Source organism: Phoca vitulina, unplaced genomic scaffold (assembly GCF_004348235.1).
Source record: "Phoca vitulina isolate PV1807 unplaced genomic scaffold, GSC_HSeal_1.0 scaffold49, whole genome shotgun sequence".
Lineage (NCBI taxonomy): Eukaryota > Metazoa > Chordata > Mammalia > Carnivora > Phocidae > Phoca > Phoca vitulina.
In genome coordinates this window covers 4,143,172-4,159,304 of record NW_022589752.1, presented here as the reverse complement: position 1 = coordinate 4,159,304, position 16,133 = coordinate 4,143,172, and the positions used below count along the sequence as shown (strand labels likewise).

General features: G+C 35.3%; 1 protein-coding gene across 4 annotated transcripts in view; it reads right to left on the bottom strand.

Moving 5' to 3' along the window:
• Window positions 1-966: 966 nt before the first annotated feature.
• RASSF8 (Ras association domain family member 8) overlaps window positions 967-16,133 on the bottom strand; it is a 126,982-nt gene continuing 111,815 nt past the window's right edge. For all 4 annotated transcript variants that reach the window (XM_032432714.1, XM_032432718.1, XM_032432716.1 and 1 more), the window contains 3 exons: window positions 8,033-8,922; window positions 5,563-5,707; window positions 967-4,951 (listed from right to left, as the gene is read on the bottom strand). In XM_032432714.1, the coding sequence (XP_032288605.1) occupies window positions 4,830-4,951; window positions 5,563-5,707; window positions 8,033-8,922 (1,157 nt within the window). In that variant the 3' untranslated portion in view covers window positions 967-4,829. The remainder of the gene's footprint in view (window positions 4,952-5,562; window positions 5,708-8,032; window positions 8,923-16,133) is intronic.

Below are 16,133 nucleotides of genomic sequence, written 5' to 3'. Positions count from 1 at the left end.
TGTTAATAATTTATCATTTTTTATAACATACTGTTATTATTCATATGTATAATTTCTTGACCAAGACCTAACTTATACAAAATATGAAAATGACAATTTATGTACTTCCACATTATTTTCACTTTAAAAACATAAAAAGCTACTTATGCAGCTTATCATGGAATATAGGGAAGTATTCAATATCTGAAAGGTCTATATTCAAGTGCCCTGTAAGCTACTTATTAGCTGTATGATTTGGAAGAGGTTCCCTAGATGGCTGAATGTACCTCCCATTGTACCTGGCACATAGTAGGCACTGAATTGTTCCCCTCACTTGTTGTTTTAAAGAAATCTGAGAATACAGAGGTTCATTAAGACACAATGTTTCCTTTTGCTTTTGAAACAAAAGGGAGACAATTTCTTGATTCACTAGGATAAAACAGCTATTTTTTAAAAAAAGATTTATTTGAGAGAGAGAGAGAGAGAGAGCACGTGTGTGTGGGGGCGGGGGGGGCAGAGGGAGAGGGAGAGAGAAAATCTTAAGCAGGCTCCACACCCAGCACGGAGCCTGACGCCAGGCTCCATCTCATGACCCTGAGATCATGACCTGAGTGGAAATCAAGTTGGACACTTAACTGACTAAGCTACCCAGATGCCCCCAAACAGCTATCTTTTTTAGAAATAGATAATTCTTTAGTTATAATAATTAACATTACTTTTAAAGAAATGTAATTTTATATCACTGATATGCAGACCTTTTCTCTTTGGCATCTTTTAAAGAAAATAAACTTATATTTTAAAATATTAAATACATAAAAAACAAACCAGCAACTATAATGCCCCAATGAATCCTGAAAATGTATTACTTGGGAGAATATCAGATAATTGATCCTTTGTTTTACAGCTCATGATAATAATCAGAAAATATACATTTTGAAATGAAAGTCAAAAAAAAAGAATAATTACATATAATACATATTACAGATATTTTATTGGTACATAAGCAAAGCAGTATTAAAAAGCATATTTATGTGTCCACAGTAGTGAACATGGCAATTTTCTGTTTAAAGCTGCAGCAACTCAAATCCTCCTTGGGTCAATAAAGACAGACTGGAAATATACTTAGGGCTTATCACCATGTCTGGCTGTAAACCTATTTTTTAAATCTTTCCCTCCCCCCATATATATATGTATATACTTTATTGCCTTTCTATTTCTGCTGGTTTAATATAATTAGTATACTAAATAGTTATCTGCATTTATTTGGTTTCTAAAAATATATAAAATGCATTGGAATAGAGCTCCTGCAGCTTTCAAGCAGTCAGTGTCCTGGCATCGAAAGCTTATTCTGGAAATGTAAAGCAGCAATTCTGAATAAATAGTGATTGTTTTCTCTTCTCCACACAGCTGATGGCCTTCACCCAAAACCTAAAAACACTGTAGCAAATAGTATAAACATGCAAAAAATGGACATAATATAAAAGTAATATTATGAGCTAAATTTTAATACAATATAGATTAATAAAGACAACTTCAGGTAGAAGAGGGATGGGAACACAGCATTGTTCTATACATATAAATTAAGGCCCAATTTTTCAAAGGCAATGCACACAGGGAAATGCCCATCTGCCCACATCCTTTGCACACCCGAAATCAAGAGTTTTTGCCTTTTCCGTATCATTTCCTCAATCCATTATTATAGTTCTAACTTGGAGAGATGTTCACAGAAATGGCTTTAACTGACGTTTCTTTACTCGAAAGACCATTTTTCTCTTATTCACAAAGAAAATGTCCTTTTAATGCAGGTACAAAATTTACTTCTGCTCTGGAAGCAAGTGCTTTATTTGTTTTTCTTAAACACTATTAATCACATTTCACACCATAAATTCTGTATTTTTGCTGTTTTGGCTCGAGTTTATGACTAATTTGAACTATGGGAATTGATGATTACTTCAGGGATGACTGAGGGAATTAAATGGGTAATTCCTATCAATACCAACCAAAGTCTCATATATAAATTCTCTGTGCATCAGGACAAAAAGCATGCTAATAAGCCAAAATATCTCATAAAAAAAAAAAAAAAAAGGACTGAGGCAACCCACTATGGGTCATTCTCTGAGGATGCTAGACACTCAAAAGGGTCAAATATACCAATGTTATTTCAAATCATTCCTTGGTAAGAAAAAAAAATTATCTTCTAATGTATTTAATACTTATAGGAAATCATAATGAAACAACTTGCAGTATAATAATAATAAAAAGCCCCTTATAATCTAGTTTAGTATTTAGAACCTGAATATTCCCCCAGATGCAAAATTTTATATTTGGTATTTTTGTATATCATTGCCTGCTCTCCCCCTCCCCACCCACCTGAAATGTATCCAAAAGATGTGGCACTTAATCTAACTCCTCTGTGTTTACAATAGATACAAATGACCAGGAATAGACCATATTATTTTTAAGATGTTCTAGGAGAAATGAGTTTTCTTTCTTCTATTTTAAAAAGACTTAGAAAATATTTCTTAGAGATGTTCTTTCAGAAGTAATATAACTGATTAGAAAGTATAGCTGCTCAATATATTTATCAAATTCACATTTATATATTCTTCTCATCTAGGAAATAGTATTTCTATCTGTAATTAGGTCTATAAAGATTATTTGGCATTTGAAAATTCAGATGAAGTTGTCACAATGCTGCCAGTCTCAAAGTTACTAGGTTAACGCTGATAATAATTTACAACAATTAAGTTGGACACTGACTTGGTGTTTTTGATGGCATACCAAGCATCTCTGCAATTAAAAACTGCAACGTTTATTATATCCTCAGTTTAACATTTTGATTTAAATAGAATGTGATCAATTTATAAAAATGTTTTTCTTTGTGAATAAGATCTTAATTTCTCTGAACAACAATAACAAAATGACTCTTGGTATAGGATGGAACCCTTTAAAAATAAGGCTTATATTGGGCATACATAAATCATTACTGTCACAAAATCTACAAAGTATCTTGATTTTTTTAATTCTAATTTTTAAATATGTATAGATATGAAATAACTATTATAAATTGAGAACAAATGTGTATAGGTTGGGGTTATGTAGGTAAGAATAAATTATTTCTCAAGTTATTTGCAAAATAGTATAATGGCAAGGTCAACTTGATAACTCCAAGAATCCAAAGAAAATAATACCTTTAGTTGAGGTCTGCCATTTAGCTGGACTAGAAAAGGCAACTCTGCATTATTACTTTCAGTTCTCTAGAAGCTTCTATATAATATTTTCATAGCCATTCTTAAAATTTTTCATTGGAAACCTAAATGTAGCATTCTCAGCATTCATTTAAACCAAAATAAGTCAAATGTGTTAAAACATCCAAAGTTGCCCTCATGCATAAGATATAACTTACATCTTTTTATTGTTACCATGGCATTAATATACTAATCCACTTTTACTTTGTTGCATGTAAGTAATACAGAGAATATATTTTCCTCAGAATTAAAAACTACTTTAAATTTCAGGTTAAAGTCTTAATTATATTGTACCAAATTTTGATCAGAGGGAATGTAAAAATGGCAAAATGGTATCTGACCACATCCATTCAGATACTACTTGTGACTTTTTGGTTTTATAAATAAATAAGAAAATATATGTACAATTGGGAGACTCTTCCTCATGTCCTGTAAAAGCCAAGCTCAAAAATTAAAAAACAAAAACAAAAACAAAAAACAAATTTAACTTTATTTCCTTTGTAAAAAATACCGAACTCCAATGTACTTTCTATCTAAGTGACTGGAGAAGTAGCAAAATCCATAAAGTACAGATTAAATTATGTGCAAGCGATAACTTACCCATGGGTGCTTACACCAACAGACTATACATATGAAATGGGTTATTTTAAAAATATATCACTTAAAGTAACCTTTCTGAAGTAGGTCAACCAGATATCTCTAACTTATGTATTATGGCAACTCTGAGGATCCATGAGATTTAAATGATTAAGGCAGGGCAGAAACAAAATACATAATGGAAACCCCATGCCTGTTTGGACAGATATTTAACAATTACATTTTTTGTTTAAAGTGTTCAAAGTTCTGCAAATCTTCTAAACATACAATTTACCTTGTGAAAATACTGCTCTTCTGGTATGTGGTCATTCATATACTGGAAATATTGTAAAGCAAAGATCCAAGTCCAGATTAAAACTAAAACCTGAATTATTTCATCTAATGAAGCAATGGCTAGGACAGGTACACAAAATAAATACAAGTGGGTTCCTTTGGAGTTAGTTTTGATGGTGGAGCACCCTATGACACTTGTATAGTTGTAGATCAGCAATGTACAAATGTAGTCTGGCAACATGCACACACAGTCATAATGTAATTATGTAATATATAATGTATTTCACACAAAATATAATGTAATTCAGTCACAGGATAAGTATTAATAAAAAATATTAAAACATCAACATTCACCCATTAATCGATTATATGGAATAAATTAAACTAAGCCAGTCACATATTTCTCTTCGCTCTTAAGTCATGGTTTTATTTACGTATACACACAGTATAATACTTTCCTAATGCTCTCAAAATGCTACAAATAAAAATGAAGGCTTTGCATTACAGCTGCTGGACAAACATGTCAACACTGTCGATGTGTGAAAACACAGTTTCTTTGTTCTTTAGCATCAGTGCACAGGGTATGGCTCCAAGTGGTATGCAATTTAGGACAGAAAAAAGAGATGGTGGCTTGTGAAATAGATCCTCTGTTCATCATTGGCACAAATCAAAGAAGGAATTTTTACTGTCCTTGGTACCTTTATTGGGTCTCTCCCCTAAAGACAGATAATGTTATACATAGATGCCTTCAGGATTAAAACCAGATGAGATAGGATTCTGTAGAATACGAAGATTACTGGGGAGCTGCCGAGATGAACCAGGCCGCTTCAGGGACCCGGACTGGAATGGTGCCTCTACACAGAAAACAAAGAAAGTCATTTGGTGTATTCAGCAACTTGACATAGTCAGCAACATGAAAAACTAGAACTTTTCTTGCCCTCAAGAGCCAAAGAGCAAACTGTAAAATTGCAGTCCCCCGTGGGGCCTGGGGTAAGAGGAGAAAGCTAACTCTTCTTGACCCTCTCCGTTGATAAAAACAGTTTTCAGTGATTTTAACATCTTTTTAAAAAGGTGAGCATTTTGCTTCTCTTTCTTGGTTGTTCAGATGATACACATCTTTTAAATATCAGCACAAATTAATAAGAAAGACTCTTAGGAGAGGAAGAAGGGGCATTAGGAATGCTAATAAAACTCAACAGATGATGACTCAAACACAAGGGAAAAGGTTTCTTAAAGAAGCAGTTTAAAACAAATGATACAAGATTTGGGGATTACAAGCCCACGTACGTAAATCAACAATCTAGATATTATTGATCTTCTCCAGAAGCAGGAAGTATGTCAATTTTTTTTTTTTAAGTGGCCCAAGCTTTGAACAGTAGGCTAATATTTTAACTGAATACAAGTAGTTTCTTCAAAGTTAACCTGTGAGAATAAAGTAAAGCGAGCAGATTTCTCAACATCTTACCCCTTTCTATGTCTGCGTGTGAGGCCTCTACTTCAATGGGCTCCGCTGGCAAAACGGTAACTTTTGTCCCTGTCTGTTGGATAAACTGCTGGAGATTGACTTGCCGCAGCTCTTTAGTCAACTGCTCCAGTTCTTGTTCTTTGTCCTAGATGGGAGTTAAAATTTGTCTTTTTATTTGAAGATTCACTCTTGGCCAGCTAAAGACATCCCGGTGATAGTCCATCTGCTACAGGGGCTGGATGTGCGATATGCGCTTTCCCAAGAACACCTTTAACAAACCTGGTTAATGTTGATACAATGGGCTAAAAAAAAGAGATCATTTTTGCTCTGGGGAACAGGCCAAAAAATAAGCAAATAAAGGACAACAGCTTCTTCAGTCCATCCTCTTAAATGTGATGCCTTCCTCTGTTAGGAATACACTATGCACCTGATGAAATAAATCTGTCTCTATAAACTTTTTTTTTTTTTTAAAGATTTTATTTATTTGACAGAGAGAGATAGCGAGAGCAGGAACACAAGTAGGGGGAGTGGGAGAGGGAGAAGCAGGCTTTCCGCGGAGCAGGGAGCCCGATGTGGGGCTCGATCCCAGGACCCTGGGATCATGGCCTGAGCCGAAGGCAGACGCTTAATGCCTGAGCCACCCAGGTGCCCCTGTCTCTATAAACTTTTATCAGTAAAATACTAGTTTCCATCCATCCCAGTGTTTATAGCAATCTTGCTATAAGCTATTCACAATTAAATTTCCCTATTGACTTCATAACTGACTGCAAAATCAATAGTCATTTGGTCCATGAGATTCAGAGAAGTTCTTGTTTTTGGTAAACTGTTTTCATGGGATTCATTATTGAGCTATATATTAGAGCATGAGGAAAGCAAGATTCCCACAAGATTTTCACTTTGGGGTTCTTAAGTCCTTGGCAAAGACAGGTCTGAGAACTGAAGATCCTTAAAGAAAGGAGATCAAGTTCGGATAGCTAGAAAGCTCAAAAAGCAAGGAGAGGTATTCCATGATTTGAATGGATGTTCTTTCTCTCCCTTGCACTATAGGAAAAAGTGGCAAGGCCTCACCCAGGCTGAGTGTGCCTGAAGACTGGCAGTGGTAGGAAGAGATACCAGAAATGAGTGGTTGTTTCCACCAGAAATGAGTGGTTGTTTCCTCCACTTACTGTTCGTGTAGCAGGCACTTGGAGATATGTTAGTTTGATTATGAGATCCTTTCCAAAGGGTAGGGAGATTTACTGGCAATGACTGTCATAAATTAGCGTTTCCTGCAAACAATATCAAAGGCCACACAACTTCCAACTGTATCCTTTTTAAGGGTCAAAATGAATCCAAATAGCATAATACTGACAAATCAGAGGTTAACAACCTTGTACTGCATGAGAAATTCTTGATTTTCAAAATTTTGGTGGTAGTTTTACCTCTCGACTGTAGTTTGTGGCAGAGAATGGAAATCACATAAGTGATTCTTGAAACCTCAGATTTCTCTGCTTGTAAAACTGTTCATATTCTAAAGTAGCTCTGCTCAAACTTCCATGTGCACCAGAACTATCTGGAGATCCTATTACAGTAGAGATTCTGAATTTTTAACAAGTGTGCCCTGAACTACATGGATCACTCTTTGAATAGCAAGTCACCAACCAGCACTGACCAATACAGCGACCACTATCGAGCACTTGAAATGTGGCCAAATATAACCAAACCCAGAAATTTACATTTATTTAATATTTTAAAATTTATTTAATATTAATATTTAACACTTTAAATATTACTTACATTTAGTATATTAAAATATTATTTCTATTTAATACCTCTTTGCAACTCCCCTAACATCAGCACATTTTCTTCTCGAGAATGGGTATCCGAGAAATCTAAGTTGAGTGATCAGGATTTCATGGCAAAATATAAAAGTTCTTGTATGGGAACCCGAGAGGGGAAAATCAGAGAGGAACCTTTGTGCCCCTCTCCTCAGGAAAGCAAAGGAAAGTAAGTAATGTGGAGAAAAGAAGGGGACTATTTACATCTCAGGAAAAGATGGGGTGAGCAACAATGGAGAAGTAATCGATAAGCAGTCAACTAGCCACACAATCCTTGGTAGATCAATCTACAGTAATCTCTTTTGGCTTTGATTTCCTTCTCTCTAAAGGAGAGAAGGTCAGATTCACTATCTCATCATTAGTGTCCATTCCAGCTCTGAGATTCTATTCTCTGTATCCAATAATGTTCCAACTGCCACAGTAAGACACCTCTTTCTGTGGAGCAAGGATCAGTGAGGCTTTAGCTCTCATCTTTGTTTTGGTCTCACATCTTAGCTTTGTCATAAGTCACAGAAATTCTAAGAAACTTATAAACCAAGGTAGGTTTCTAACTTTAAATGTAAGAGAAAATGGACAGTCATTAAAGAAAATGCCAAGAATATATTAATTCTTTTAAACAGATGAAACATTTCTTTTTATAGAGATGTTCTTACCTGTAATCGTTTGGTGGCTTGTCCAAGAGATCTTTCTACAGCTTTAATGCCATTTTCCAGCCTCACACTCTGTTGGCCTTGAATGTCAATTTCTCCTTTGACCTTACCAATCTTTCCTTTAACCTCTTCTTCATTGACTTGTGCCTCCTGAACTTCCCGTTGTAATTTTTCTGCTTCAAGACCGCTTTCCATAGTCTGGATCTGAGCCAAATAGTCCTTTAATTTGCTCTCGCATTCTGTTATTTTCTGTCTTATTTCTTGAAGTTGATCCTTCAGCTGTTTTTCATTTTCCTGTTCAATCTGCAATTCATTTTCCCAAAATTCTTCCTCTTCAATTTCGACATCATTTCTTTTGATCTTTTGCTCCAGGCGGACAATTTCCTCTTCAAGGTTAGAATTATATTTTTGCTCCCAAAATTGTATTTCTATTTCATTTGATTCTAGCTCTTTCTCAATGGATTGAAGCTTCTCTGTCTGCAACCGGATCAGCTTCTTTAATTCATCTGCTGTTGTTTTGCAGTTATTCAGCACCTTTTGCTTAAATTCAGTTTCTTTACCCTTTCCAAAAATGTCCATTAATCCTTTGGCACCTCCTGTAAATGTTAATGATTTCCTTTTAGGTTCTCTCCTTTTGATTGATTTGTCAATCTGAGGCCTCAGTTTAGCCAGGGGGGGCAAACTCTGCCTATATAAAGTTCTCTCCGGAATTCGAGCCACACTGTCTGAAGTGGGTCGCTCACTAAGAGATGGCCCTGTTCGACGTAAAATTAGCTGTACATCACTAGCATACTGCCCCCATTTGTTTAAGGATATGATAGGATTTTCATGAGGTGCTAAGTGTCTTTCAGTATCTCTCCATTTTTCTATAAGAGTGTACCTTCCGGTTCGACCTAGATAAAAAAGATAAGAATAAACTGTTAAAGTGGAATATGCAATAGCTAAAATAATGCAACAGAGGACACTATTTGATAACTGTGTCATCTTGATTAGCATCCAAGTCCAGTCCATACTACTTTTAAAACTTCTCTTGAAGAAAAAAACACCAAAACCAAAACCAAACCGTTTAAACCAAACCAAACCAATTCTCTTGAAGGTATGTTAACAGCCTAAAATTATGGGATGTGGGGCGCCTGGGTGGCTCAGTTGTTAAGCAACTGCCTTCGGCTCAGGTCATGGTCCCAGGGTCCTGGGATCGAGTCCCATATTGGGCTCTCTGCTCCGCGGGAAGCCTGCTTCTCCCTTTCCCACTCCCCCTGCTTGTGTTCCCTCTCTCGCTGTGTCTCTCTCTGTCAAATAAATAAATAAAATCTTTTAAAAAAAAAAAAATTATGGGATGTGAATTACACATACCCTTCTGACTTACTTAGAAATTCAACTATATACTTTAAACCTCAGTGAGACTCTTACATTCTTGTCAAATGCCTGAATGCCTAGACTTTCTTGTTTGGGACAAGACCTCCAGCTGAAACAAAGGACGACACCAGAATGCCCCACTGAAGTCATGAGGGCCTGGTCCCAGAGCTGGGTAGACTTCAAAACTTGAATAAATTTCCACTTCGTGACTCCCTCTGCTTTCTCTGCACACTGGAACGTGAGAAGGTTGGAGGCCCCATTTGCCTCCTGAAGGGAGGTATGGAGCCAGTGGACAACATGTTACTCAGCTCACAGGGGGTTGTACAGGTCTTTCCTCAGTCTCTGCATGAGGGTTTGGCCAACTCATAGCTCACACTGCGGCTATCACACCCTTGGCAAAAAAAAAAAAAAAAATCACCTCAGTGAAAATGACCCTTCAAAATAATTTTGTATAAAAATAGGGGTCTGAAGAAAAGTCTTCTACAGTTTTGGTAGTTGTAACTTCAAAGATTCTTGTTAACAAAAATTTAAAAGGCAAAAATATTAAAAAACAAAAACAATAAAATCATATTTAAGTAAAAGTTATACTGAACCTAACTGGTAATTACAGAAGATCAAGCTTCAGAAGACAGTATAGTATCATTTACTTGAACACACTTCCTAAATACTTCCATTTAAGATGGGTGGGTCAGATTGATTATATTTTGTTAGAAGTGTCCCCTGGACACCTGAAACTAATATAAATGTTACATGTCAATTATATCTCAATAAAAAAGTATCCGTTACTACTTAACATTATTACAAGGAAGAATATACTGATCCTGTTGTCTTGCAATTATAACACTGGTATATACAGCTATTGATTTATCCTGTTTTTTAATTTCATGAGCTTCTGAACCAAGAGCAGTTATTTTTTCAGTTATTATGGAGGTCAATAAATGGAGGTCTGGATACGTATGTATGTGAATATCCATGTATGCAATTCAGAAGTAGTACATTAAGAGTGATATTGCTCTAAACATATGCATATTTTCTCCTATGGAAACAATCTTGGGTACAGCAGAAAAATTGCAGCTCGCAAGGCAAACAGAGTGGAGTTTTAATCCCGAGTTTTAATTACCTACTGGATAAATAGTGTACACCTCACAGGTTCTGAGAGTCAGAGTCAGGCATAATAAGCACCCACCACATCGCCTGGCCCAGGGCAGGTGTTCAATCAATACAGGTAGCCATTACTAATTTAAAAGCCTGTTATTCACGTAACAAAAGGGCTGACCAGAGACCTCTTAAAAATGACGTGACATGACAATAAGCTGGCTTAAAAAAAATCCTTAAACAACTTTTAGCAACTCCCAACAACATAAAGCTGGAAAGAGCAAAGGCTCGGCAGTCGGAAGGCCTGTGTTCAAGTTTGGCTTGGCCAGCTATTTAAATGATTTGCGCAATTTATTAAATTTCTTTTGGCTTCAGTTTCCTCATCTATAGGGTGAGAATAATATTTTCTTACTGACAATGTTGTTGCGAGAGTCAAGTGAGATGTAAAATATAAAACTGTTTTCTAAAATTGAGCAGTTCTATACAAATGTTAGTTGTTACTATTGCCAAAATATCTGGGTAAACGAGGGGAATGAAGAAGAAACCCTTAATACAGTGGATTGGCGTCTGGGAATAAAACATGTTTCTAGTGATTTTCAGGTTAAAAATTACTGTAATTACTCCAAGAAAAACCACATGATAAATCTGCAAGGTTAAAACTGTTCCATGTGTACACACTGCTTCAAAGATCACAGCACTTTGTGTCCTTGGCTTTGCTGCCTATCAGCTACTTTTAGAATCTCACTCTTCTCTGGAGCTCTGTGTCCTCATCAGTAATGTGAGGGGTTAGAATAGATCAGCAGAGCCCTCTCTAATTGTCTACCAGGCCAATGAAGCATCTTGAAAAAGAAAATGGAATCATTACATTAGCCAAGTTATATTAAGAATTTTAAAGACCCTAATTTAGAGCCATAATTAGGATTTTTTTCCCAATGCTTAATGGTACCGCTGCCCTATGAGAATGTCTTACTAGAAGATTATTTAGAATTGCTTTCACTGCCAGTTTTCCCTTTTTGTTAAATAACACATATTTATAAATGTGCAATTAGGCAAAAAGAAAAAAAATCCTATCCAGCAATATAAAAAAGCTTTTATAAAAACTAATGATGTACTGTATGGTGACTAACCTAATAAAATAAAATTAAAAAAAGGTAAATGAATTAATAGCTTTGATTTTTTTTTTTTTAAGATTTTATTTACTTTTTTGACAGAGAGAGACACAGCAAGAGAGGGAACACAAGCAGGGGGAGTCGGAGAGGGAGAAGCAGGCTTCCTGCCGAGCAGGGAGCCCGATGCGGGGCTCGATCACAGGACCCTGGGATCATGACCTGAGCCAAAGGCAGACGCTTAACGACTGAGCCACCCAGGCGCCCCTAGCTTTGATTTTATTATAAAAGTTAGGTTTTAGATAGGTTATATAAAAGTTAAATCCCATAATCATTATTTTTAATACTATCCTTGGTAAGGCCCTAAAGATCCATTTCATTTGGAAGGATTCAAATTCTTCTTGCAAAACTCCTTTCAATGTATTTTATTAAATGGATACATTTAGTTGTACCTTACACACTATCATGATGTACCCCTAAACCTAATAAAAAGGAATATCTATCTACCTACCTGCCTACCTACCTACCTACCTATAGCATTTGTAGTTTAGGCTGTTTTGGCTATCTAGAAATGCATGTCACAATAAGTAATGGTAAATAAATAAAATACTGACTATACTTTTGAATAGTTGAAGCAATTGAGTGTAATCCCAAGGATCATTAACTTCATATAATAAGGAAAATCATATAAAGAGACTTTAATGCATTAGTGGAATCTCATTGGATGACTGACATGAATTAAAAGGAAATAGGGTAACAGATTACTCTCATTTAATTTAAAGCAGAATAGTATGTGTAACTGTGGAGTAATATGAAGTTTTTGAAAATATACACCCAAACTCAAATATTCAAATATGGGTCACCCAAAAACATTATGCCCTAATTTCAATCACTCTTTCAATGGTGCAACCATTTTTTTTTTTTTTTTTTTTACAATTTTAGGAAATTTCTTAGAGCCAAAGAACAAAACCATGATTTAAAAGTCACATCTCAGAGCTACCATATGATCCAGCAATTGCACGACTGGGTATTTACCCCAAAGATACAAATGTAGGGATCCGAAGGGGTACATGCACCTCGATGTTTATAGCAGCAATGTCCACAACAGCCAAACCGTGGAAAGAGCCAAGATGTCCATCGACAGATGAATGGATAAAGATGCGGTGTATATATACAATGGAATATTATGCAGCCATCAAAAGGAATGAAATCTTGCCATTTGCAACGACGTGGATAGAACTGGAGGGTATTATGCTGAGCGAAATAAGTCAGTCAGAGAAAGACATGTATCATATGATCTCACTCATACGAGGAATTCTTAATCTCAGGAAACAAACTGAGGGTTGCTGGGGGGGGGGGGGGGGGGGGTTGGGGGTGGCCGGGTGATAGACATTGGGGAGGGTATGTGCTATGGTGAGCGCTGTGAATTGTGTAAGACTGTTGAATCACATACCTGTACCTCTGAAACAAATAATACATTATATGTTAAAAAAAAAAAAAAAGAAGATAGCAGAAGGGAAAAATGAAGGGGGGACATCGGAGGGGGAGACAAACCATGAGAGACTATGGACTCTGAGAAACAAACTGAGGGTTCTAGAGGGGAGGGGGGTGGGGGGATGGGTTAGCCTGGTGATGGGTATTAAAGAGGGCACGTACTGAATGGAGCACTGGGTGTTATACGCAAACAATGAATCATGGAACACTACATCAAAAACTAATGATGTAATGTATGGTGATTAACATAATAAAACAAAAAAATAAAAGTCACATCTTGTTATTTATTCAACAAATATATATTAAACACCAAATATCTGTCAGAAATAGTGTCAGGCCCTGGGGATTCTATTAAACACCTTGATCATCAGCCCTCTTTATAAGATTTAGTTTTAACTGACATTTGGTTTTTTCTTCAGTTTCAAATCCTTCTTACCCCAAAGATGAATACTGTACATTATTCAAAAGAACATGACAGGGGCGCCTGGGTGGCTCAGTCAGTTAAGCATCTGCCTTCAGCTCTGGTCATGATCCCGGGGTCCTGGGATCGAGCCCTGCATCGGGCTCCCTGCTCGGCAGGAAGCCTGCTTCTCCCTCTCCCACTCCCCCTGCTTGTGTTCCCTCTCTTGCTGTGTCTCTCTTTGTCAAATAAATAAATAAAATCTTTAAAAAAAAACAAAACAAAAGAACATGACAGAGTTGGCATTAATCTCTTATGAATTTAATGCTAACATAGCCTCCTGTTTCTGTACATACTAGAAGTAATGTCAGTAACAGCTTATTCTTAATCATGAATAATCTATCCAACCCCACTGAGCTTTTCTGATAACAGATACTTTGCTCCTTAAGCTATATAAACATTTTGGATTCTTATACAGACTCTAATGAACATAACTAACCCTTCTCATAATGACTTAGAATTTTTACCAGGAATATTTATCTCTGTAACAGAAATTACACTGTTATCATTTTATAGTCTGTTAAATGCTTTTGATGTTTACATATATATATGTATATAAAAATAAAAAATATATAAAATATATAAATATATATAATATATATGTAATCCTAATTGGTTTTATGAGGTAAGCAGTATAGATATTACGATCCTCAACTTACCAGTGAAGAAATCAAAGCCTAAAGAATTTAAAGCAATCTTCCAATCACATACAACTATCCTGCAAATTTATCAATGAATTTTCTACAAGTCCTGAGTGTAGCTATTAAGATAACTTTACCCATGGAGTGTTTATTTCATGATGACAGTGATATAATGTAAATATCTCTGAGTATAACCTGTGAGCCAGCTGTGTACAACTCACAGCTAAATCATTCACAGTATATTTTCCCAGTGTGTTGATGAGATTATCATGTAATCACAGAATTACTGCATATTAATTTAGGAACTATTTAGGATTATATATTAAGCTTACTACTATTAAAAAATAATGAAAACATAAAATTTATTGATTTCATAATGATTAACATTTATTATGCCTATATTTGCTGGGCACTATGCTACTTACTTTGCATAAATACTATTAACCAAAATAACAGCTAACACTTATCACTATAGACCAGTAAGATTTGGGGGATATTTTATTAATGTAGCATGATCTAACCTATCTTGACTGATGCATGCTACGAATTGCATGTCTTCACATTCATTAAAATAATGTTTTATGGATGGAGAAAACCTAGAAAGTACTTAAAATTATGAATGATTACACTATTGTTATAAATATCAAAACTGTAAAAGATCTTGGCTATAAAAAAGCAGTATATTTTACTATTAAGGTTTTTATTTCTTGTTTCAATTTAATTCAATCAATAACTATATTTCCTAACAGATGCCCATTGAGATTATAGGGGGTATAATCAACACAGTGTAACAGTAGTTAAGAGCAGGGTTCTTGAGTCAGACTACTGGTTTGGATCCCAGTACCTTCCTTACTAGGTACAGGAGCTTGGGCAAGTTATCTGATAACTCTGGGCCTTAGCTTGATCATCTGTAGAGATAATAACACTGCTTTCCTCATAAGACTGTTATGAGGATTAGGTGATGTGGAAAATTTAAATCACAATCCAGTAAATGCAAATTGAGACTTTAAAACTATCAAGAATTATGGAGAGTGCAATCTTTGTTTTTAAGCTCATCTAGAGGTACATAAAAAACGCTGCTTATAGTGATTACTCTTAGGAGGTAGGGTCATTTTTTTCTGTTTTGTTTATTTTCTAAATTTCAAAACAGTCTACAATGAATAGTATTACTTTGTAAACAGATACAATATTGATAAATTTGTAAATTTCTAAAATTGATAATTTATGCATGAAATTGAGTTAAATGTGGCAATATAAAATATTATTTTAGTTATCTTCTAAAGGATCATATAATCTTACAGATGGATGAAACATTAGGTGGTCACCTAGCTCAGCCTGTAATTTATAGAAAAAAAAAACTTTAAAAAATTCATTCATTTATTCACAAATACGTATTGTCTATTACTTAGGCATGGTTTTAAGCTATGAGAATAGACAATAAAAAAACAGTAGCAAGCAATATACAACACACAAATAAGTAAATGTAGGTCTACTGTCCATTATCCAACAGCTTTAAGGCCAGATATGATGAAAATTCACAACTTCTTGGATTTTAGAAAGGCAACATAGTGCTATCCTGTAGGTCTGTAATCAAACATATTAAAATGTATAAAGTTAAATGTATCAATGTTCATAGCAAATGGAATAAATATAAATTAATAACCTCATATCAAATCAGACCAGTTTTTACTACCAAATGAGTTCAAAACGCTCCAGTTATGGCTAACAAATGAAGTATGATAAACTTTAGGCTTTCAGAAATGTTTAGATTTGAAAATGCATATATGGTCTATATACGTGGCCTGTATGTAATGTCAGGAGGGGTAGGTGCTTTAGAGAACACTAGAGTATGGCAGATAAAGAGTATTTGAGTGTATAAGCATGTGTGTGTGCATGTGTATATGTACATGTGGTCAGGGACATCTGTGAGAAGATGATATTTAAACAGAGAT